The sequence below is a fragment of the Octodon degus genome, unplaced genomic scaffold, assembly GCF_000260255.1.
Source record: "Octodon degus isolate 3935 unplaced genomic scaffold, OctDeg1.0 scaffold00048, whole genome shotgun sequence".
Taxonomy (NCBI): Eukaryota; Metazoa; Chordata; class Mammalia; order Rodentia; family Octodontidae; genus Octodon; species Octodon degus.
The window spans coordinates 13048715-13074915 of NW_004524624.1; the positions used below are offsets into that span (position 1 = coordinate 13048715).

Consider the following 26201-nt stretch of genomic DNA (forward strand, 5'->3'; position numbering starts at 1 on the left):
GGGTTAGGGTTAGAGTCCAGGTAAGTCACTCAGAGTGATTGGAAAAGACATCATAATACTGCAGAAGTGTGACATGAAGGTTTCATTTCATTTAGCTGATCTTTTTCATATATTGTGTTTAACAAAATTCTTTGTGGAGCATATAGTGTAGTAGCTATCCAAGGTGCTCTCTTTTTGGGAGAAGTAAACACATGCACTTACTAAGCAGTTTCCAGTATTAATTTTATTGGAATAATGAGAGCAGAATGGCATTGTGAGTTATTTCAGAAATATCATCAACTTTCATTAGTTTAATGTTGGTACATGATACTTGCTTACTAAAAGTAACAATATGCTTTTGTTTATGTATTTGTATACCTAAGTACTTGAGTAAGTATGTGTATACACATGTGACTATAAACTAACTCTAGATAAGAAATGGAATATTTGGCCTACACAGGAAAGCTCAAAGTGTCTTTTATCAATCTCTCTGGAATGTTATTTTCTCTTTTAGAGGAGGGATCGTCTGATTTCACAACTTACTGAGTAAAGAGTCTTTCTATACAACAGCATCTCTTTAGGAAATAGTTATTTGATTAGAAAGAAGTTTATTGGTGAGCTTTCCAAAGTGGAATAGTACCAGATACCCAAACTGCTCACATTGTTTAGGAGCATGGTTATAGTAGAACTAATTCTCTAAGAAGCCTTTTAAAATCAACAGCTCTAAAGATTCAACTACTCTGAAAAATACTTGCATTGTTTAATTTTTTTCATATTTTTGGTGGGGAGTCAGGAATTGAACTCAGCACCTTGCACTTGTCAAGCAAGCACATGCGACACAGAGCTATATCCCTGCCCCTTTGCCTCTTTATTTGTTGGCATTATTATTATTATTATTATTATTATTATTATTATTGGCTTGGCAGTTTCCTTAGTGTCTTACTGAGTTCAAGGCTGGCTTTGAACTTGCTTGCGTAGCTCAGACTCAAACTTGGACCCCCTGCCTTATTCCCCGAGAGGAGGCACAGCTTGCATTGATCTTTGCAAAAATATACTGTGTCCCATAAAAGAAAAAAAAAATTGAGTTTTCAGTGAATAGTAAAATTTAATAATTTAATGGTGTATTCATATATGTACAAGAGGAGCTCTCTGCTGCAAAATATTTCATAAGTGAAATCTGGTCACTTTTGATAAAATTGCTTCCCAAATCCGGGTTATAGGTCTGGTCTCCAGGAAGGAAGAGCCCTCAAGTTGTTTCTTACTTCCGACTGTGCTCCATGACTCCGCTCAGGGGAGCAGGATTAGATTCTCTGCAGCAACACAGCTGTTGAGAAACTTATTTTATCACAGTCCCCAGAGCCTTTTAAGATTCAACTATATGCACAAAGGCAGTTCCAACCCCTGTTAAGGTTATCTTTTTTTTTTTTTTTTTTTTTTTTTTGCAGTCTCTAGTTCCATTCCCTATTTTGGTACTATTTCACCTACAGTTCAAGTATAAGACAATTATCAATTGTCATGGGTCTCTCATTAGCCAGGTTTTTTCTTTTGGGATGCCTGAGACTTGTAGCTTTCCTTCTCACTTCTATAGTAATTAATGATAATTTAATATATATTTTAAAATTATAAGGCAGTAAGTTTTAACTGGTTCAGGCCACAAAAGGTAAGTATGTGAGCTGATAAATATATTATCTTGATTTAACCATGGTTCAGGCCACAAAAGGTAAGTATGTGAGCTGATAAATATATTATCTTGATTTAACCATTCCATGATGTATATATCAAAATTCATATTGAAGAGTATATATACTTAAAATCATTATCTGCCAACTAAAAATAAAATTGAAAAAGCAAAAAATTCTAGCCTTACTCTATTTATTCAAATATAAATATTTTTCCAAACCAAGTATGTTTTTACTATTCCCCATGAGCTTCCTAAGGGGAGATATACTTGACACAGATACGCATTCACTGGTTGAATGAGTTATTAAAAAAAAAACAAAAGAATTCTAGTGTTTCCAATTACTAGTTTCTCTCTAGGAATAGCACCAGCCTACTTAGTTATCCATGTTTAATAAGTACCTGATTATCCAGGATATAAAAAGTAGGTTTTATGAAGGGCTAGTGAGGTAGCTCAGCATACTAAGCATCTGCTTAGACAAGCACAGGGACCGGAGTTTGATCCCTGGCACCACGTGGGTCCCAACCTGGGTGTGCTGAGCTGGCCACCAAGAGTGGCTGTGGTGGCACACACCTGTAATCCTAGCACTGGGGAGGCTGAAAACAGGAGGATCACTATGAGTCTGAGCTTCATAGTGAGACCCTGAACCAAATGAACTTTTTAAATAATAGGTTTTGGGCTGGCCAGATAGCTCAGTGAACTAAAGTGCCTGCTTAGGCAGAGTGCAGTGGCTGGGGTTTGATCTCCGGCATGCAGTGCAGGCGACTGAAACTGGACGTGGTGGTGCATACGGGTAATCCCGGAACTTGGGAGGCTGAAAATAAGAGAATTATGAGTCTGATCTATGTAGTGAGACCCTGTAGATCCTGTCCTAATACATTAAAATAATAAAAAAAATAGGTTTTATGGATCCTGCTTTCAAGTAACTTAAGCCTTAAATGGTTATGTAAGAACTCCACCGTTAAAGGAACGGCACATGGAATGTGTATAACAGTTCTATTTGGACAATATACACACATGATACTCAATGGCTCCTTTTCAAGGATGTTTTAACATCATCTGTGTTCTATGATTAAGAATAACTGATTTTTGTAAACAAGCAAAACTGTTTTTGAGTGCTTGTTTAGTACTAAGTAAAACAGAAGACAGTTTAGGGCTAGACAAAGTCACTTGTATTTTGTTGGGGAGAACCACTGAGGATGGAACCAGTTACAAACCTATGGCTTGCATCTCTTGTCTACTCTGCCTCGGTCTTCTGCCCATTTTACCTGTCAGCATTCTTATCAGTAGCACGTTGTCCTGAGGACCTCTCCTGGGACTCCACTCCAGGACAGAAGCACCGTGAACATAGTGCTCTTTCCTTGCTCTGCCTTGCTATTGGAAGGCCAACCCCTCTCGTGTTTCCATAACTTCCACATCAGTCCCCCCTACTTTGGATCAATGTCTTCTAATTGCTCCATTCTGGGGAAGAAACAGACTTTTGTCTGTTACCATATTTCTGAGGACATGAGTTCTTATAGATACAGGTTTTAGTAAATTCTAGGGTTACCTGTGTCACAAACTTGTTTCACTTCTATACTTTGCAATTCCTCATGTACTTTTATGTGATGTTCTATGTGTTACTTTCCTAAACAGTTGCATGTTTTATTTTTAACAGCATGGCTGATTATTATAAGTTCCCTCAGAACTATAACCCTTATCTCTTACTTTGACTCTATCAATGTATCTTCCATCTTCTTTGACCTTATCAAACTATAAGTTTGATTGAATTTTTTGAACATTAACTGAGGAATTATATGCTGTTTGGTATGTCACTGAAATGTTGTCTAGTTATCTTACTGTAGATCTATTTGATTGGCATTAGAAATTAAAATTTCAAATCTGATCAAGTACAAATCTTAAAAGTTTTAGTTCACTTACAACAACTTGTAGAACATTAATTTGTTATTTCTTTTCAATATATGGTAATATGAAATTTATAGCAATAAACTATGATGCTGCCAATATGTTGGCATTCAGCCTTTCTTTTGTATAATTTCTTCACTTCATCTTTATAAAACATTCATAAATAATTTAGGTTTAAATTGTAAGCATGCAAGTCTGTCTCAGTTTTTGCAACAATGATGTTTTGTTTTGCCCATGTTTGAATGCAGTTTTCTTGATAAGTTTTATTTTTGATTATACAATTTTCAGTTATCTCCTGGAAAAGGCAGAATGCTAATGAATTTCAGATGTGGTGTGAATAACTTATTGTACATTCGTGCAAATTCAAACACACTCAGGAAAAATTTTGTTTATTCTTTGGTTTCAAAGAATAATATTTTGCCAGTAACTCAACAAGTGCAAAGGCAGTCCTTAACAAAGGGGAATTTGTTGATTTCAGAGAACATAGATTGAAATATTCTGCTGGAGAAGAAATAATGAGCCAGTACCAGTGCACATTCCTGAAGTTACCCAAGCTTGCAGTTCTACTCTAATCTGTTGCTTTGTGCTTCTATGGGGAGGGAGAAGTTCATTCCACAGATTAAGTGTTAACTAGTCTCAACAAGAATCTTTTCATCTTTGATAGGAAGTAAATCTTTGACTGAGTCTAAATTGAACTAGTGCAGACGCTAATGTGAATACTCTTCAAATGTCTGATGACTCAGAATCTGAATGAATAAGACAGTCAGCTGTGCATCTGAACTTGGAAGGATGCTCTGCTGCTCTAGTAATGAAAAGATGCTTTAGGGCTGAAGTCAGATTCATCTTCCTTCCATTATGTGCTCTACACGAACTAAACCTCCCATCAGCATTACTTTATATCACATTTATTCCATGAGTTTAAGGGCACTCTTTCTATATAATTTAAGTTTCATTTTTGGTGACTTGAGTTTTATTATTTCATCTTTGTAGGTCTTATACAAAGAGAAAAGGATCTCTTATCTTCTTAAAATGTCTCTTTTCCCCAAGACTACACACATCATTTCCTTGGTTCTGGCACACAGTCCTAACCAGGCCTCAAAGACATCTAGATTTAGGGATCAGAGTACCGGTGATGACATGACACACAAGAGAATAAAAATAATACATTGTTCTACTGCACAAAAGAATATATTTTTTATATCTTCTTTTCATTAATACTCACATCTCATGTATTGTGAACCTGCCTTCTGATTGGTACAGTTGAATGCAGCTTCCTGAAATTCAGATTAAATTAGGGCACTTGTCCTCAGACTTGAGAAGGCATTAGAATGAAGGGATTGTTCAAATGCAATTGTTGGGCCCCACCCCCAGTTTCTGACCCAGTAGGTCTTGGGTGGGACCTAAGAATCTGAATTTCCAGTAAGTGACTAGATGACGTCTACGCTCCTAGCCTAGGCCAACACTGTGGGATCCACTGAACTGGGGAGTTTTATACACAGTCTTTTGCAGCAGAAGAACAAACATATTGGTCTCTTCTTCCCTTCTACCATAAACAATTGCCATTCAAATTTTATAAAGTATGTACTTTTTAAGCACAAGGAATTAATATAGAGGCTCATGCATGACAGGCAAGCATTCTACCACTGAGCCACATCTCCAGCTCCATGTTGAGAGAATATTCAGTATATATTTTCTGGCCATGTATGAATCAAAAACATACACATGTTCTTCACAAATGCTTATTAAAGTGTCTTAAATTGACTAGATAGTCAATGAAAAGCAAATTATGAAACAATGCTAGATTTTCCAGGAGGAAATCAATTGCTCCTACCTTATTATGCATAAGCCTGTTTAAAAATAATTAAAGTTTTCCTATAAGCTCAATTCATATCCATTTACATGGCATTCTAGCGTTTTTCAGATTCCTCAAGAAAATCAACATCTAAAAATGCTGAAGAACTGTAAACTGGCTAAAAGCCCATTCCACTTTTTGCTTTAAATATTTTTAGGTTAATAGAATTTACTCAATTATAGTCTTTCTTTTGCAAAATACCTATTTTCATAGATCAAAGCTTTTCACTGGGCTATGTAATTATACGCAAGAAAAATTAGGCATCTCCTCACAAAAGTAACCCAACCAGCCAGAGATCCTACTAACATCAGTCAGATTAACAAAAGGGCAGTGTTTGAAAACAGTCTGGGAAGGACAATGCCAGGTATGCTTAGCCACTTGATCACACTATAATTTATAAATCTTCTTTTGGATGAGATCACTTAAGTTCAAAATGAATGAAGTCAAAGAAAGATGTCTCTCCCCCCTGGGAAGTGAACATATTAATTCAAGTTTGTCTTTTTTAAAGCAGATGTATAGATATTATTTTCCCTTTTCAGAATAGTATTGCAGTTATCCTTCATGTGTAGGTATTCATTTATTCTAATCCAGCTGACCATGGTAAAGGAGTTCAGCTCAGTGGGCATAAGTATGAAACATTTAAAAGTGGAGCGCTTTGTTAAAACAGAAGGTTCCTCAAACTACATTATGATGTCAAGAATATACATCCATGGAGCACATTCTTGTTTTAAGTGGAGGTCCCCACACTTCCACGCTGGTTATAAAGCATTATTTTGTGCTGCTGGCCTGGAATGAGAATGGCACACATCTGCAAGCAATTAGAAGAAGCTGGACTGCATGTTTGATTAGCTCAGTAATAAACGGGCACAAGTGTGACTCGACTTTATGCCAGTCAGATTCCCAAGACAAGATTATCCTATCATTATCATATGAAATAACCCCCTTTATCAACAATTAACTAAATCCACATTTATGGGCACTTTGTAAAATTGTGTGGTGGGAAGAAATCCAACTTAAGCCTTAAATCATCCAAAAAACTTTTTAACCCTGCTGCGGCGGTGCAGACCCCAGACCCATAGTTTGGAAGCTAGTTGAATTATACAGAAGAGTTTGGATTGGAAATACTCTCTGTGCACACAATAATCAAGTATATATTTATGTCTTACATAAATAAAGACTAATAGTTCTACTTTGTAATTTTAAAAGATTCCTGAGAATTGTTTTAACATGTGAAAAGAAACTTTGTAAAGTAGCCTAAATATTTTCAAGAAAAGTTAAATAGGATTTTATTTTCATTATTCAGTATAGTTGGTACTGTCACCCATGTGGGTTATAAGTCTGAAATGTACTTTATTATAGAACTCCTTTATTCAATTCTAGGCTTTGTTGTTTAATTCAACAATAAGAGTCATTGATGGATAAATTTGGGAAATGACCCATTCATTTACCTGGGTTTTTTTCTCCTCACAAATGTCATTAATACATACAATAGCTGAAGGGTTAAAAATAATTCAGAATGCAAAATTATTACTTAAAAAATTTCAGCAAAATTTTTAAATATCAGAATAAACCACCAAACTTTCTAATCTAATTATATATTTAACAATAAAAAGTTGGTACATCTTAAATAAATTCAAGGTTCTGTTTATCAGCATTCACCCATATATATGTAACATAATACATATATCATGTCAGTTTATTTCCTTGACATAATCCTTAAGTTAGACATCAGAACATCAAGCAGATGTGGAAGCATTCATCATCAGTAGTGGAATTCTGAGTCAGGACAGTAACACAAAACAGACGCTCATATGATGCTCTCTGAAAAGTGACGCCATCACGGCACAGAGGAGCTCTTGATGTGGCATTCACTTAAAATTTACACTCAAAATATGAAATAATAAACATTATATACTGCAAACATATGCAAGGAAATAAAATGAAGAGGATCAAGAGATGGGTGGAGGCAGGAGGAAGGAAGGGAAGGGGATGATAAAAGGAATGAAGATGCATGATACACCCACACCCACTTCCCACAAGGAATATAAACATTATATACTACACACATGGACTAATAAACTCAAACAAGATTGAAAATGAAATAAAAGAAAAGTCAGGACAAGACTTTACTTCTAAGCCATTTAAAATGTAGTGTCTCTTACACAGAAGATAAAGCCCTGGGAATACAGAGTCCTGAGGCAGTCTCCTAAGGCACGAAAGGATACACGTACCTGATTCAACAGGTAGATGGTCCTATCTGTGTGTGTGCCTTGCGGTTGGGGAGCACTCTTTTCCTCACTTATAATCAATTAGAAGTTCAGAGCTCCTCACGTTGGCCAAGCAATGGCCGTGACTCATCCACATGGCTGACACTGACAAAGGTTCTACAATCTGAGGTACAGGATCTCAGGATAAATCCTGAGGAGATTTCACTGACCTTATCAGACCCAAAAGCTACAACTCTTGTTGCATAGGTCCTGCTTTACCTTGGTCGTAACCATCCAGCAGAAAAGTATAAAAACGAAATATAAGAAGTAAAGCCATGCTGTTATGTTGAGCTGTAGGGGACTCAGGTCAACAATTTCTGACACTGCCAGTGAGGCAGAAGACCCAATAGGCTACTGGACTCTTTTAGACCCAATGGGCTACTGGACTCTTTTAGAATATTTTGCTGAGTTTACACACCTATAATATTCAAATAACGGAACTTAACAAAAAAAAGGGGATACAGATGAATGTCCATTTTGTATCTGTGTATTCAAAGTGGTTAGGATAGATATATAGTTACATTCTCTTAATGAATAGAGGGATTTGTTCTAATGGTGTTTGTAAATAGGATATCAAGTCCGCATCTTGTATAGCAATTAACCACTAGGAAAAATGTATGCAATGTGTTAATTATTGAAACTGTCCTACCAATTTGGTTTGAAACTGTCTCAATGCTATTTGTTTCTCAATAAAATTTATAGAAAAAAAAAAAAAGTTCAGAGCTCCTGAGCTCCTTCCGCTGGCCAATATGTATGTATGTACCATGCCCCCATACAGCTGTGCTCACAGTTGTGACAGGGAGCCCATCATTTGGGGTCTGCCCAGCCAGCCCCTGGCAGTGTGAAAGGAGTCTGGGGGCTCTTGTGGCCTCATCACAGTCACACGATCTCCACACTATGTGGCTATGAAAAGGGTTGCTCAAAAAGAAAAGGGAAACAAAATCCCTTCGCACAGTCCGGTTAGCTAATATCCTACATGTCTTCAAAGCCTGAGATTCTTATCACTTTGCTAGCATGAGTCTACAGCTGTTTCTAGAATACACAGTGATATGTGCTCTTTGTGAAAATAAACAGAAAGGCCCAGGCAGACAGTGCCATGGTGCAAGTGATACAAGCAAAGTGTGCTCAAGAGAAAGCCTTAAAAGAGACAGAAATATGAACAGTGGAGATTCTCTCCAAGGTAATGAGAAGCAGAAACCCCACTTTTCTTTTTTTAATTCCTGCATAAGGAAAATAAGCCAGTGGGAAGTTCATTGATAAGAAAGCTGGAGAAATCAAAGGGAGACATTTATGGAGTAGTTCAACAGCACAAATTCAAATTCCAAACGAGCAACCTGACTATTATTTGTGACAGCTGTGACTCTGGCACCCTCCTGCCTGGGTTTGAAAGCCAGCTCTGTACTTACCACCTGTGTGACCTCTGGTTCTCAAACTTGGCTGCATGCTGGAACCATGTGGAGACCTTTAAAAAATACTGGTGCCTAGAATCCATCCCCTGGGACAGTTATTTAATCACTCTAGGGTGTGGCTTGACCAGTGAAAAATTTTAAATGTTCCTAAGTGATGATAAATAGGGACAGTTAAGGTTAAGAAACACTAATGAACTTTCTGAGGCGCAGTTGCCTTATCTGTAAAATCATAATGACAGCAACTGCCTCTTAGGATTCTGGCAACGATTAAATATGCTAATTCAGACAAAGCATTTAACACAAAGCCCCACACAAGGGCAGCCCTTGATTAATGTGAGCCATTAGCATCATCATCATCATCGCCAAGAGACGCTTCTGTGTGAGAACTATCTTGTTAGAATAATTCGTCATACCTTGACACAAGTTATGCTCGCTCTGCTCATAGCCTGCTGGGCACTGGATCCGGTGGGAAGGGTTGGAGGGAATGCGCTGAGGGTCTGCTGGGTTCCGCCGGATGACGAAGTTATTTCGGCCAGTCTGCACTTCAGGGCCTACGACTGCAGCAGCGCTGGCCACAAAACCACCGCCAGGCACCACTCCACTGGCTGCCATGCTACTGGCAGAAACGCCTCCAGTGCTTGCACCTGAGGCTGCTTCAGCTGCTGGCGTTTCTTGCTGAGGTTGTTCATTATTAACAATAATTTGGGCTGTTTTAGGAAGGCAGAGGTATCCTCCATAGTGGTTGACACACTTCATTCCACCTTTGCAAGCATCTGGGACAATGTCACATTCATCAATATCTGTGGTCAGCAATAAAGTAAGTCAGCAATCTTCTTAGAGGAAAAATAAGACATATAAATACATGCACAAGCCTTTAGGTATCATACAGTGAAGACAAGAGGAACACAGAGATGGAGACAGAAGGCTGTGTTCAGATGCGAAGGCTGGAGCTGGCTCACCTTTGCACTGCTGACGTATAGGGTCCCACTCATATCCGTCAGTGCATTGCTGCAAAGAAAACACCAAAGATGGAGCCAGGAGAAACTTGTTTAAGAAGTCACTCTAAAAGCATCATTCTTTAATTCAATGAATAGAAAGATTTGTTCTAATAGTGTTTGTGGACAGGATATCATGTCCGCATCTTGTACTGTGAATAACCACTAGGAAGACAACAATATGCAATGTATTAATTATCGAAACTGTCCTACTAATTGGTTTTGAAACTGTCTCATTGCTATTTGTTTCTCAATAAAATTATTAAAAAAATAAAAGCATCATTCTAATCCTCATACTGGAGTCTGCAATTTATAATGAGGTGTAGTTTCACATTCTTTGGCTTTTCTCATTTTTAAGACAAGCCTGTGCACTGTGTAGCTGCAAGAGTCCTTTCTCAATCATCAGCTGCCTCAACTCCTAACTGTTGGGTCAGGTATACTTGCCCATTACTATTGTGTTGGAATACTTTTCTCTCTTCAGACTAATCTTCTCCAGCCTCTCTGACTATCCTTTTTTATTTGTCCCTTTGGTTTTCCACATTGTAAATTCTACCATGAAAGACAAAAAATTGAACCAAGTTTTTTTTTTTCCTAGTATTGAACTTTTCCCTAAGTCCTCTTGAGCATCCAAGCACTTGGCTATGCTGGCCATTCTTTGGTAATGCTCTGCCCTCTATCTTAGCTCCCTTGGGTCTTGTCTGGCTCACCCACTGAGCAAATCATCTATCAAGCACCTTCTCATATCAGCCATTGTCCCAGGCCCCAGGATACAGACATGGTGAAGTACTGGCCCTTCTCCTCCAGCAGTTCATGATCCAGAAGATAGCTGGGAAGATGTCAGTGGTATGAGAGAAATGGGTGGGGTGGAGGGGTAGATTTGGAGTTTGTGAGGTGCTGTGACAGGAAGGGAAGGTTTTGCAGAGGAGGGGGCAAATGACCTTCCACAATGAGCAGGATCTTCTAGGAAGTGAGAACAGGAAGAGAAAGGGCACACAGCTGTTGAGGAAGAGAGCTTCAAGTAGCTCTGGGTGATGGACAGCATTAGAGAAGTGTCCAAGGCCAAATCCAGGAACCCTCTTCTTAGGAAAGGGAGGAACTAGATTCCACTGTGAATGTCAGTGCATCTCAAGATTTAGCATATGTGTAGGGTCATTCAGGGTGTTTGTTAAGATGCAGATTTTAGGCTCAGGCAAGGATCTGATTCTGTAAGCCTGGGTAGGAGGCCTGGAGTCTGAATTCCCCACATGTTTTTGAGGAGATTTCTGTACAGCTCATCTGTGGCTATGGTTTGAGAACTGTTGCTATCTATATGTGATAATAGGCCTCTGAAGAACTTTGAAGCTTGGGAAATAATTTTGATTAGATGTTTGTCAGAGAAGGTCACAGTGAGGAAATTACCTCAGAAAGGACTGTACCAAACTGAAGTCAACAGGCAAATTATCTTACATTGTTTAAATAAACTGAGAATTGATTTTGAACACAACAAATGCTTGTCAAGTGACTAAATGAAGGCAGAGAGATCAATTTCACTGATGTCTAAAACTTAACAAGGTGACAAAGTTAGTGTTATCTCTCAGACTAATGCTTTTTTCTTTTTTTTAGTTTCTCTGACACCATCTGAGTCCCTACCACTTTTCTCAAAACAGGGGAACATTAAATGCTTTGACTTTTCCAATTATTTTCCTTCAAGCTCAGCCTACTTGTGTCTTCACTTTCACATCCGTTACATTGTTGTGAGCCTTCCTGGCTTCACACAGAAGGCAGGCTCTCTCTTTACATTTATGCACACATCACTCTGTTCTTTCTTTCATGGTTAACTTCCTCCTCCATCTATGAGCTCAGAGTTGCCTCTAGACCTCTGTCTCTGTTACCATCCTCAGGTTCTTTCCACCTCCAACTCCTTCTTGCCCCCTGGACTTGTTTTTTTCACCCTAGTCTTAATGTCTTTCTTTCTGACCAGGTGCCTCTTCGTAGATCAACTTGAGGTCATAATCACATACAAGACCTGGAACAGGGTTCTTTCTTTTCTGATATGCCAGTACCAACTTCAATTATCTTTGCATTTCTACTTGTTTGCAATTTGTATAATCTGGATAATAGCATTATTTGTACTTGTTTAAGAATTTTACACTTTTCAATAGTTTTCCTAGTGCAAATTCCCTGAGGCAAAAAGCTAAGTCTTCTGAGTAAACAGTCTTTTGATAGTGATGCAGTTCTTTATGCAGATACTTGTGAAGTGGCTGATTAGCATGGAATGGAAATATGAGGCTGCCTTGAGGATACTTGAGTCCATCCTTCTGAAAAGTATTTTCAAAATTACTCACAAGTGGCAATTTACTTGAATAATTTGTATTGAAAATAGGGAAGGTATAAGTCTTTTAAAAGTATTTAGTTCCAGTACATTTAATATGGGCCTACTATTAAGTAAGTGTAGACTGAACTGAGCTTCAGCACTTGCTGCCTCTGGAGTCTAAAGCAAGGTTGACTCAGCTCTTCAGTTCCCGTATCAGCAGCAGGAAGATGATGCCACTTACCTCACACTTTGTTGTGAGGATGAAGGGACATAGTGTCTTCACAGTGGAGTACTCAAGACCCCAATAGTTATATCTTGTCCTTTAAGCATGAATTATTAGACACACACAATTCAAAAAAGAACAAACCTGATCTTAGTAAAAAAAAAAGTGTATCATACATCTTAAGTACAATATTAATGAACCTTAGTTAGTAGTTTTAAAACTTTAGTGCTCAATTCACAGGAAATTTCTCTGCTAAAATGAATAAGATTTAGGTGGTTAACTTATGCAACTGCCTAGAAGGTTTTTTGAAAGGACAGATGTATAATGGGATAGACATTATGTGTTACTTCTGATGAGAAGATTGGAGAAGCCAATAGCAATTTTCATGTTATGGTTTGAATTTTTACTATAAGAATGCAAACATATATTATTTGCCTAATTAAAAAAATCAACAATCTGTGTATTCAAAGTGGTTAGGATAGATATATAGTTACATTCTCTTAATGAAGAGAGGGATTTGTTCTAATGGTGTTTGTAAATAGGATATCAAGTCCGCATCTTGTACAGCAGTTAACCACTAGGAAGAATGTATGCAGTGTGTTAGTTATTGAAACTGCCCTACCAATTTGATTTGAAACTGTCTCATTGCTATTTGTTTATCAATAAAATTATGGAAAAAAACCCCATCATTTTTTATGTATTAGTGTCATTAAAAAATAATTATGTAAAAAAAGTCAACAATTAAGAAAAAAAGATTTAGGTGATTAAGAAAAGGAAGAGGACATAAGATAAGCAATTACAAAAGCAATAAAATCTTTTATTAGATGACTATCGAAGCAAATAGCATATTTAATTTTGGCTTCCTGAGAAGGTGGTAAGTTTGGCCTGAATGACAAAACATTTTCATTGGAAGATAAACAGCACAAGCATTCATTTTCTTGCTTTATTTAACTTCAGCAGAGGGAGCAATTGCATTTAACATTAAGTTAACAAAATATTTATATTAGACTTTTATTTATAGTTGACCCAAATAGCAGAAAGGAATATCTACCAGATGATACTCACATTCAAGGGATAACATGGTATCAAAGAGTGAGATATTTATTATCAATAATTGACATTAACTCACTTTCAAGCTTTTTATCCTCAACAAATCTCACATTCTTTTTAGTACTCAATTTTAAAAAGCTGGGAACAAGTAGAAAAATATGTTTTTCACATACTGATCCATGAACAGTGTCATTCATCTTACAACACTGACTACAAAATAGAAAACATAAAACAGAGGCGCAGACTCTCCCCAGTGAGTAGGTAAGTACTGCCCCGCTCAGTTCTCACAACAAGTATTTTTTGGGAGTGGGAGAAGTTTGGTGACACAACAAATGCATTGTAAATACAGGTTATACTCATGCAGTTAACTAAGCAAACTCTTGGAAATATCAGAGATGCTAGTAAAAGATTCAAAACACTGCACTTTAAATCCATTTTAGCAAATAATACCTCCTGGTAACACATAAACTATATGTGAAGGGAACTATATAAGTTGTACTAGAAATGAAATATCATCTTCTAGAGTCAATAAAGGTAGCTTCTATGAGAACATGTTACATGCACAAATGGGGTGCTGCACTTACAGGATGCTTAACAATCTGCATTTATTTATTTCATTTGCATGTAGTCCTGGAGGAATTCCAGCTCTTTGCAGTTCCTTATATCTACTATTTTATTGAATGTATGGGAAATATACCACCTCTTTTTAATTTTACAGGCCCTTTTCTTTTGGCAGAGTGCAAATCATTGCATTTGGGTCCCTATCATTCATTGATCTAAATGAACCTTTGTAAGGATGGAGGCCAATTAACAACCTTAAGTGCGAGCCACACTAAAAATTATGTCCTGCCCTTCACAGAATATAACCTATATCCACTGGCAGAGCTGGGAAAATCTTTTGTAATAGAATCGTCCTGAGTGTAATTATCTCAAGTTCCATCACCCCTTACCGTGTATGTGATGGTTTCTTCGGTGTCCTGTGACTTGACCAGCGCCAGAGTCAGCATAGTGAGGAAAAGGACTTTCCACATCGTGAATCTCAAAGAAAAAACAGGGCAAATCAATGTTTATTATCTGCTGAAGGGAAATAGTGAAAGTTCAGCAGCCAAGTAACAGGCAAGAAAGAGTAGGGCGGCTAAGGCACTTGGATATCGATTTCAGTTCTCTTTTCCTCTCTTCTCCTGCTCCTCAGCTTTCGCCACACCTACCTAGGAGGCACAAAAGCCTGAGAAAGGGCTGCAGAATTGCATTTCATCTTATTCCATGCACATCAATACAGAGGACATTCACCATGCATTTTATACTGTACCTAGCACAACAGGCGCGGGAAAAGGGGAGTCAAAGCAAAGAAAGAGGGAAAACAATTTCCAAGGCAAGGGTGTATTTTTGTTTGGGCGTAGAAGTGAGGCAGCAAATTTCTGTTCCCTGGACCACTAAGAATTTCCTTAAATGCTCACTTCTAGTTGGTAATGTTACTTGCACAGCTCAGCAAAAGTACCTGCAAGACAATATCAGTTCTGTGGCCTCAACCTCGTAAAAAACACAAACAAAACTTGGAGAGCAAAAGCCTTCCAGTTCTAGGAGAACACTCGTTTCCCACACCCCTCCAAGCAGCTTCTCACATCCTCCCGCAGAACTCTAAGTGCATCTCCATGCCCATCTCAGGGCGCAGCTTTGTTCCAAGGCCCCAGGATGTGCAGAGTAGCCGCCCCACGCGTCTGACTCGCTTCTTCTCAGGTCTTGGGCTCCCCTCAGGATCCGGGCTGCCTCGGCCGGAATCCGCGCCGCGCTGCAGCCCTGGGTACCAGTTTCCGGGTGGCCAGGCTGGTGCCCCGGCGAGCTAAGGTCCTCTTAACTGGAAGCTAGGAGGCAGCTGTCCGCCAGCGCTGCTCTGCGCTCAGCTTCCACAGAACTTCTGTGGAATCCAGGTGCGGCTTAAATCTTGCCCCTCTGTCCCTTGAAACTTTCAAAACCACATTTAGGGCAGAGCTCTGCCGGGCACCCGTGGGCGCGCACATACTTGCAGATCCCAACAGATGTCACCCGAGCACTCGCGCAAGCTGACAGATCGCATTCCGAGACCACACACCTCCACTTCCCTCTCTCTTGGCACTGTCCGGGCAGCTCTCGAGCGCTCCGCACCCCTCGGCTCATCCCACCTCGCTCCCGGCGCGCTCCAGGCGACCCCGCGTCTGGGGCTCCTACCTGCGCCGCCGCGCTGCGTTCTGGCCCGGGGCAGCGAGGGGAGTGCGCAGGGGAGGGTAGCCCCGTGGGTCTGAACTGGCGTGGTCTGGCAGCGGCCGCGGCAGCGGGAGGAGGAGCAGAAAGGGAGGGAAGGGGGGAGGGGAAGGGGGGCGGAGGAGCGAGCCGAGGGAGGCGCCAGCGCGGAGCCAGGCGCTGGGAGCCCGGGCAGAGCGCGCTCGCTGCACAGTGCAGCTGCAGAGCAGTCCGCTGTCCTGGCCTCCGCTCTGCCGCCAGACCCTCGACTCTCTGAGGGCCAGGACCCGGGCTGCTTTGGGGATGTGATGCCCTGCGTTTGATTCAGCCCTGGCAGTGCTCCAAGTTCCAGGGCGCGTTTTTGCTGTCCCAAGAGAGACAAACATCTTTCCTAGAGAACTTCCAAGGGTCCCCATAAACGGCTTACACTATTTTCTCTCCAATAAACAACGCGATTAAATTAACTCTATTCATAGAACTAGACTTTTCAGATATTGGGGGTGGTGGTGAGGAGGAGTCAAGGTGGGAAAGGCCTTATTTCTCAAATGGGGGGGGGGAAGAAACTGAGAAGTTACATATTCATTCAACAAATACTTGTGGCCTATTATGTGTGAGATGTTGGGAATGGGCCGAGTATACTTCCCACTAATACAATTGTGCGGAAAAGGGTGTTGGCCCAGTTGCTGGAACCCCCAAAACTGCTCATGGAAAGCTGGCATTTTGGCTTCACCTTCCATACTAATGGGTGGAATTTCAGGAATCTGAAGAGAGAAAAAGATAGTGTTTTTCTGTCATCATTAAATCATACCACACAGATTTCAGGTATCTCTGAACGCTCAAACTAAAGCCAGATTAACCGTTTGCTTCCAAGGCAGCTGTGCCTTCTAAGAACCTAGAGGCAATTTCACGAAGGAGATTGACCTTCAAACTGAACTTGTTAAGGACTTCACTCTTCTCAGGAGCAGGAAGCAGAGGTGTGACAAAAATAAGAAGGTGGTAGGGGGACTGGGGAGATGGCTCAGTGGAATAAACTCTTCCCTAGCAAGCGCAAGGGCCTGAGTTCAATCCCCGGTTCCACCAAAAAAATAAATAAATAAATAAATAAATAAATAATAATTAAAAAAAAAAAGGGGCTGGTGAGATGGCTCAGTGGTCTAAAGCACCTACTTAGAACAAGCTTAGCAAAGCACAGGAACCACGGTTCAATCCCCCAGCACCACATGCCAGCCAGCCCCGCCCCCTGGTGGGCTGAGCTGGACACACACACACACACACACACACATAAATTTAAAAAAAAAAAAAAAAAAAGAAGGTGGTAGGGACTGCAGGGAAGGGAGATTGTCAGCTGGAAGCCCTTTTCCTAATCTCTGGGGTACCCTGTGGGTTACCCAGATTCCTCTCTGAACCTTACTTGAATAGAAAGGATTTGTTAATCCTATTGAAGATTTTTATCACCAAAGTCCTAGTAAGTTTTTTCTCCCAGTCATTAATGTCCTCCAAATTTTCTTTTAAAAAATGGATTTTGACTTTTGTTCTGTGGAAAGATCTACTTAACTGTTTCTGAGTTTCACTTGAAATCATTTTACCTGTCCTCAATCCTTTCTTTAGAAAAATGAATTTACACACCACCAAATTTCCAGCTGGAGCCTGGATCTCTTCTTGCACATCCAGCCGCGGACTTACTGCTGCATCTTCCTTCAGTCATCTAGGGGTCCTTTGGGACCTGTCACCCTATGCCCACTCTGTTCTCTTCCTCTCCCCAGCCTGCTCCACCCAGATGCTTCTCTCAATGGAGACTTCATCTTTCCGTGTGCTTACGTGGGGGGCCATGCAGTCACAGTCTGACCTTCTTTTCCTTACACATTCTGCATTCAAGCCTTCAGAAGACTCTGTTGGCTTCACCCACAAAACACAGCCAACACTGTACCGCTTCTCCTCACCTCCTTTGCAGACTTTCTGATCTAAGCCACTACTAGTTTCTTTTTGGAGTAAGGCAAGAGCCTGTTTTTCCTGCTTAAACCTTTGTTCCCCTGCAGGCTTTTCTCAGCAGAAGTTCATGTGAATGGAATCATAGAGTAAATACTCTTTTGGGTCTGGCTTTTAGTGTGTTCTTGAGATATTTCCTTGTTAGATGTATCTGGTTCTTTCCCTTTTATTATTGCACAGAATTCCATTATGTGGGTGTACTCTGATTTATCTGTTCACTTCCTGAAATATATTGAGTTGTCTATTAATAAAGCTGTTTGAACCTTCAAATAGACATAGTTTTGTAGGAATATATCTTTTTTTTCCTTTTAGGTAAGTACTTTAGGAGTGGAGTTGCTAGGTCATATGATAGAAGTATATTTAACTTTATAAGAATGTGCCAGAGTGTTCTCCAAAGGAAGAGTAACATTTTACATTCCCACCAGCAATATGTGAGATTGCACATCCTTATAAATGCCTAGTGTTGCCGGATATTTATAATATTATCATTATTATAAATTCTGGTAGCCGTGTAAATAGTATCTTATTGTGGCTTTGCTTTGCATTTCTCTGATGTCTAGGGTGAAACATTTATTTTATATGGTATTGTCCACTGATAGGACTTTCTATGAAAGCCCTATTAAAAGCTCTCATTTCTCCTTATTACTGCATCTTTGTTCAGACATCTAGTCATCATTTCAGATCCATCACCCCATGCTGTTCTCATCCTCTCCCCTGCCTGCTCCACCCAGCTGCTTCTCTCTCTCAATAGAGACTTCATCTTTCCATGTGCTCTTTTCCTTACACATTCTGCATTCAAGCCTTCAGAAGACTCTAGTGGCTTCACCTGCAAAACATAGCCAGCACTGAACTGCTTCTCCTCACCTCCTTTGCAGTCTTTCTGATCTAACAACAGATCGTTGTTATTATTATTAGTTTGCTATTTTTTGGATTTTCATTTTATTATTATTAGTTGTAATAGTTTTTATATTTATTTATGTTTTTTTATGTATTTGGTACAGGGTCTCACTATGCAGTGTGGACTCATAGTGATCCTCCCGTTTTCAGCCTTCCCAGGGCTGGGATTACAGGAATGTACCATCATACCCGGTCTCAGCATGTCCAGGGGTGGGGCTGGCATGACATGTGGTGATGGGGTGTAACAGTTTTTTTAAAAAGATATCTTTCTGCAAGTCCTCTGTCAGGTAATGTATTTAATAGTATTTTTTCCTAGGCTGGGTATGGTGGCACATACCTATAATCCCAGAACTCAGGAAGCTGAGGCAGGAGGATTGCCACAAGTCTGAGTCCAGCACAGGCTATGTAGTGATTTCAAGGCCAGCCTGAGCTCCATAGCCAGACCTTGTCTCAAAAAAAAATTTTTTTTTCCTAATCTTTGTCTTCTCTTTTCAACTTGTTCATTCTATCTTTTGAGAGCAAATAAATTACATTTTGATGAGTTTATTACATTTTTTTCATTTATATTTTGTTCTTCAGTCCTATTAATAAAGAAATCTGCCTTGGGTGTGCATTTTATGGTTTGTAAATCTTAGCTCCTGCATTTTCTTTGTTTGAGATGGGATCTTGGTATGTAGCACAAACTGGCCTCCAACTCATGGCAATCCCTATGCCTTCACCTCTGGAATGTTGAGATTTTAGGCATGTGCCACCATGTCTGGCTCAAATCCTGCTTTTGTAAAGTGGGAAGGATAACATTCTGCTTCTTAAAGTTGTTTTGAGGATAGAATGAGAAATCTAGGGCAACTATGAAAAACATGTGAATGATAGCAATTAGATATGAGAAACTCTGATGTGAGGGATAAAGGAGACTTCTCTTCCTTTCTAACATAAATATCATCTAGGTTTCATTCCCATCCCTGACATAAGAGGTGCTCTGGACCAGTCTAAAGATGATGCAATTAGCAATGTCATTTTATAGGGTATTGCTTCAAGGGTGGGCCATGCTCCCATTTAAGACCAATAAGAATTGAAAGGAAAGGGTTTTTTTCCTGCAAGGGGAAAGGATTTCTTAGACTAAGAGTGGAGGGAATCAAGGAAACCCATGCCACCCATAACCCCAACTGCTAGCTGGCAGGGTTAGAACAGCCTGGAGGTAAGCAAGCTTGAGCCCACAGGTGACACACACTGTATGTAGCCAACAGATCAAAAGAGACCTAGGTATCCCTCATCCCATGATGCCTTTAGAGGTCCACCATGATGTTTTACTGTCTTGAAATCAGAAGAAAAAAATATCAGTATGTTTGAATTCTACTTGTTTTTATACCACTGAAGCCATAAAATATAATTTTTTTGTATGATGGGAAGAACTCAGGAAGGCAGAGGTGTCCAGAGGCTACGACAGTCATTATGTGGTTCTGACTACTATTAAGCTTCTGAGCCAATGCAGCACGGGCCTTGTCCTGACTGAATTCAGTTGTGTGAGGTGATGTATTCCCTTGTGGTTCAAGCCCAGTTGGGTCAGGAATTCAGTTCCTTGTAGTAGAAAACATTTTTACTGCCAGCTGAGAGAGTTTCCTTCTCTGGGAATCCTGATCTTTTTCATGTTTTGGGCCTCAGCCTTATGCTTTGACAGGACTTGTGTGTTCCTTGGGACAGACTCTAGCCTCTCTGTCCTTGGAAAAGCTATGCATTCAGCTACTGCTGCTAGGAGTGGCTTCTGAGTTTATGTGTACGTATATGTATGCATGGATTTTTCAGATTTAAGTTATGATTTCTTCTTTGTCACTGCTTTGTGAAGGCAACTCTAGCTTCATGTGCTTTGTTGTATAGAAATTACATTATGCACATCACAAAGAAAAATATTTATGTTCTTAAGATCCCTTGAAAATAATTAAATAAATATGGTGTTTAATTAATTATGTCACGTGTAGGGACTTGTTAGTGTCTCGGGTAACCTGGGCAGAAATGGCGGTAGGAATGAGGAAAAGATAGACAAGAAGACAAGAGCTAGGTCAGGTTGTAGTCTGTCGAATTGGCAAATGACCCCAGAATAACAGTAGGGGCATTTATTTATACCTTTGCAAAGTTAGTATCAGAAGACACAAGGTTGCCTAGTGACTAATAGATGAAATTGTCTAGGTAGGATGTTTTTGCCAAAACTGAAATAGCTTAACTACTTTAGGCATGGAGGGCTTGCCCTGCCTACCCGCGTATGACTGATTTCTAGCTTCAGCTGCTCCCAACACCTCTCTGCTTATTGTTTTATTGTGTAAATGATGGATGTTCTGTTGCAGTTAGAGAAACTGCTTGGAGAACTCTGTAGAAGACCTTTTCCTTCACGCTAGTCCAAAGATTTTGGGTACCTGTATATAGCAGTTTAGCCTACAAAGTCCAATGATCTATAACAGTAGTGAATTATCAGAATAGCTGGCAATGATCAGAAGTTGTTAGTGATTTTAACCTTTTACAGCTAGCATATTATGGCATTACTTTTCACATTTTGTGGTTGTACTTTTCTGCTGGATGGTTAAGACCAAGTTAAGGTGAGACCTGCATTAATCAATTTTAACTTCTTGTTATCTATGAAGGCTAATTATATCTCCTTAGGATTAATCCTGTGTATCAGTTAGGATTTTACTAGGGGTACAGATATAATACAAGATATACAAATGTGTAAGAAATTCCAAGATTGGCTTGCAATGGTCACCACAGAGTTGGATGAGCAAGTGTGCAGAGGGCATCTGTACACTGGAGATTAAAGGTTTCAGTTCAAGGTCTGGAGCCCACGTTCCATGCATACATAAGCATCAAGGTCTGGAGCCATGTTCCATGGAAGTCTGTATCAGGATGCCGATAGATCTACAATGGAAGACTGATGAGTCTACACCAGAAGGCTGAAGGATCCAGTGGAAGCCAAGAGTCTGCACTAGAGTCAGGAGATGCCATCCAAGCTGATGGTAAAGACTGGAGCTCCTTTGACAAAGAATGGGACCCTCTGACCTTCCTCATTCTTCCTTAAGTAATGAGTCACTCTAGAGTATGGTCTTCATACCCTAGGATGTGGAATTGCTTAGCTGATTTAGTTAAGCTCTTAGTTTCTCAAGTTGGCACAATCAATTAACCACTACAATCTACCCCTTGTCAACTTGGCAACTAGACATATTTCTTTAAACCAGACTCCATATACAAAGTTATGCATATAATTGTGCCTAACATGTTATAACTATCCTGCATACAAATGGAAGTGCACTAATTCCCTTACAAAAATAGAAGATAGATTTTCTTTGCTTGATGCTTATGTTTAATCATTTAATAACTTCAATATACAGTTTAATAATCCTTAAGAGCTGGTATTAAATTCACCAATATTATATTATAAGAGAACCATATAGGGTTGATATAGTACAATTATAATCCTTTTATCTGTAGCTGATTATAGGGTCATAGCTGGTATTTAGAACTACCTTCTTCCACTACCCTTTCTGTATTCCGTTGGCTTTTGGCAAGCACCTCATGAGGCCTTGGTTCTCTCCCTGGTGGAGTGACCCATACCTTCATTCCTGAAGGCTTTTATTTGTCATTGTGCCTGTCTTAGGTTGTTGTAGTTTCCCATTGACTTTAATAACAGGGCATGGCAATACTAAGAGGCACCCTAAGGGATCCCCTACACTCCATGTATATTCTTTTTTCTTCCATTGTGGAGTAATAGTATAATTTCCCCTTGATAGTCTGGGTCAATCATCCCTGACAACACTGTGATGACTTCCTTTTAGTTTGTTTCCTTAGAGGCATGAGGAAACCAAAGTGACCAGGGGAAATCTTAGCTTCCATTTCAATGGTATCATTGTTGTGCTTCCTGGTATAATCCTTCCTCCTTCTGGAACTAGGACTTCTAGTCCAGAAGAGCATAATGTTGTGGATACAGTAAGAAAAAATTTTGCTAGTGGCTCACTAGGGGTAATGATGAGTGGTACCATTTCTACTCCCACCCCTTGATTCTTGGATCCATAAAGGAGGAAGCAAAGCTGGTCTAAGACAGAAGTTACGGGAGCTACCACCAAGAGTTCCATAGAGGTGAAGCCAAATGGAGCTTATAACTTGCCATTATTGCTGTTGCTCCACCCATTTGCTCTTGCTCTTTGCCACTGTCCTGAACTATTGCTATGTGCTGCTCTGCCTTGGAGCCAGCTGAGTAAGGACTGAAATCTCTAGTTAGTGCAAGCTAAATAAACCTTTCCTTCCTTCATTTTGAGTGTCAGTATTAGTCCCAGAAATGAGAGAAGAGTAATTGGGACACCTTGGAAACAAGCACACTACCTCTCAGATCTTCTATTAGTGTCAACCATCTGAATGAGTCATGGCCATTGTTTGACCAAGTTGGCTTTTTTCATAGCTTGAGAGTTTTTTCTCTCCAGGTGACTTTACTTAGGTATGCTACATCATTGAATTACTTGCCTTTGTGTTCTCCATAATCTCCTGAGTCCTCATTGAGCTTGAAGGACTAGGGCCAAAATACTGGCTACTAGCCCACTCTATCTTTCTAACTTTTGGACTCTAAACCTCAGTTGTTAAACATATGGAAGAGAAGGTTAGTTACATTACTCTGTAATGGAGGCAATAAGCTTAACATTACTGAGTACCATACACCAAACACCTTACGCATAAAATGGAATTATTATTTTCTAACAACCATGGATATTCAAATATTTAAATACCTATAGAATGGTAACAGACAACAGTTAAATATTTTTATACAGAAACTTAGAAATCAAAACCATATGTAACATTGCAGCATACAATTCTGATGACATTTTGTGACACAGTTAAATTTTTCATTTTAAGATAACATAACCCTTTTAACCAGTTATATCTCTAATACATAAGAAGATTTTCCCTAATTAGTTACCTCTAGTGGACTATATATCACATAAGTTTTTGTTAAAGGCAGAGGTCTCACGCTAAACAAAAATCTTATCACAATAAGCAATCCTTGTTTTACATTTTGGAAGATGTGTACATCTAGAATCATGAATACATGTAATACACTATGAGATTAACAATAATGAATTCCCATGCACACATGAAAATCTTTGTTTCTTAGTTTAGTTTTGTATCAAGAGCTTCTTTTCTGAGAAAACCTTATTATAATCTTTACTGAAAAACTACATCTTTTTCATTGATCAATTATTGGGGGTAATTCCAAAGAAACTATGGAGATTATAAGGGGCTTTTTATTAATAAACAAAGGTTGGCCACTTTTCCATTCACCAATTTGAGTCCTGACCAATAATCTGTCCCCACTCTAGGGATTTTTTTATTTAATTAACTTAAACTTTTTGATGACCTGTGAGTAAACCAATTTTGATATCACTTAGACCAGCTGGCAACTCAGGAGAAAGCATGCTTTTAAGTCTATATCCAAAACTGTATTATGAGGAAATGATCAAGAGAAAAACTGTTGAGCTCAAATAAAAAAGGAATAGCTGTTCATGAAATGACATACAAATACATAAACAGGAACACACAAACAAACTTCTTTACAAAATCAAAGTGCGCTCAAATATATTTTTGACCAAATTGAATTATAGTAACTATTACAATTCTTAGAAATCCATAATTATAAATAGACTAGTTAGATTTTATTGTTTTCAATTAGCAGAGATCTCTTATCAGAAAAATTTGAAAGGAATAGAGTCTTATTTTTTATTTTTTTATTTTTGTATTTTCTAGGGAAGGGTCTACAGGGTATTCAGGGTCTCATTACTAGATCAGACTCATAGTCATCAGCCTGTTTACAGCATCCCAAGATCTGGGGTTACCGGTGCACACCACTACTCCCAGTCTCAATTGCCATCTCAGCACGCCTCAGGGTTGGGGCTGGCCAGCAGACCTGGAGATCAAATCCCTGGCTCCTGCACCTGCTTGCAGGTGCTTTAATCTGCTGAGCTATTTGGCCAGCCCTGGAATAGAATCTTTTGTCTATAGTAATTATATATATTTTTTATTTTTGTCTTAAGAATACTGGTAACTTTCCCCTTAGTTATCTCTATATAGTAGGTCACCTATTTAAACCTTAGATTTCCATTTTATCAGTTCCTTCAATAGGCCCTAGATTAAATCTAGACTTTTTGTTGTCAATTTCTCCAGATTTGGCTTCATGATACAGTCTGACAGCATACTCTGGTACCCAAATAGTTTGCTCAGCATTCTCTGGAAAAACATAAACGTATTCTTGACCTCAAATTAGCTTTTTGTTGCTTTACTTGATTGTCTTTCTGTTGCTATACTTGCATCTTTTGTAAAATTTTAATAGTGTAGACCCAGTCCTAGCCCAGGCCCGGTGAGTGTGTGGGAGAGCTTATAGCTAACCTGTGCCGGTGGGACCTACTCGTCACAGCCCAGGCGCAGCATGGGTGAGACCCTCTTCCACCCCCTTGGAATGCCCCCACCACTACGCAGCACCTCCCCCACCTTGCCCACAGAGTAGGAATTACTGCCGCATTCCGGGACCCCCAGACCCAGTCCTAGTCCAGGCCCGGTGAGTGTGTGGGAGGGCTTCAGGCTACACTGTGCTGGCAGAACCTACTAGTCCCAGCCCAGGTGCAGAGTGGGTGACACCCACTTTCGCCCTCTTGGGACGCCCCCCATGACTCCATAGTACCCCACACACCCTGCACACAGAGTAGGAATTACTGTTGCATTCTGGGAGCCCCCATATCCAGTCCTAGTCAAGGCCTGGTAAGTGTGTGGGAGAGCTGCCTCTCCCCCCTACTCCACCTTGTCCCCTCCAGACTCAGCTCAGGCCTGGCATACAGGCCTGGAGTGAAACCCTGCAACTGCAATCCCTGCAGAGAGTGTAGGGGACAGAATCACCCAGGTAGTCCAGGAGCAGAACATCTTGCCAGAGGGGCACAACAAGTTCACCCCCAAGGGCAGCAACAAGAAGGAATTGAACAGAGCAGCCAGACCCAAGCCAGGCACAGCTGGATAAATCCAAACTTTGTAGATTTACACCTGAACTTCAGTAGGTGCTAAGGCTATAACTGCAAGAAAGATCTACAACAAAGGTCAGAAGACAGTGCTACACAAAATGAAACGAGAAGGAGCAAAATGCAATCTCAGATCCCAAGCCCACCCATAATAAGTGCAGAGGACACTAACACAGAACAAACTGGGAGTCACACAGCTGAAAGCAATGAATCAGTGGCTTCTGAAATAAAGAAACAGCTGCAGAAAGGTATAGAGGAACTCAGATTGGAAATAAAAAAGGAAATCCCTGAATTAATAACATCTGCAGTAAAGAATCAAATTCAGAAACATATGGAGAAAACCCAATGTCCACCCAGAACAAGTGCAGAGAACACTAGCTCAGCTCAAATGTATGAATTAATAGCGTCAATAGTAAATA

General features: G+C 39.8%; 1 protein-coding gene across 4 annotated transcripts in view; it reads right to left on the reverse strand.

The window, feature by feature from the left end:
* Efemp1 (EGF containing fibulin extracellular matrix protein 1) overlaps window positions 1–15971 on the reverse strand; it is a 69866-nt gene extending 53895 nt beyond the window's left edge. Inside the window, exons 1-4 of one of the 4 annotated variants that reach the window (XM_004632440.3) lie at window positions 15857–15971; window positions 14602–14689; window positions 10050–10098; window positions 9504–9890 (exon numbers count right to left, since the gene is read on the reverse strand). In XM_004632440.3, coding sequence (XP_004632497.1) covers window positions 9504–9890; window positions 10050–10098; window positions 14602–14682 — 517 coding nt within the window. In that variant the 5' untranslated portion in view covers window positions 14683–14689; window positions 15857–15971. The other 3 variants (XM_023716479.1, XM_023716478.1, XM_023716480.1) reach the window with 3 other exon arrangements.
* Between the last annotated feature and the right edge of the window lie 10230 nt (window positions 15972–26201).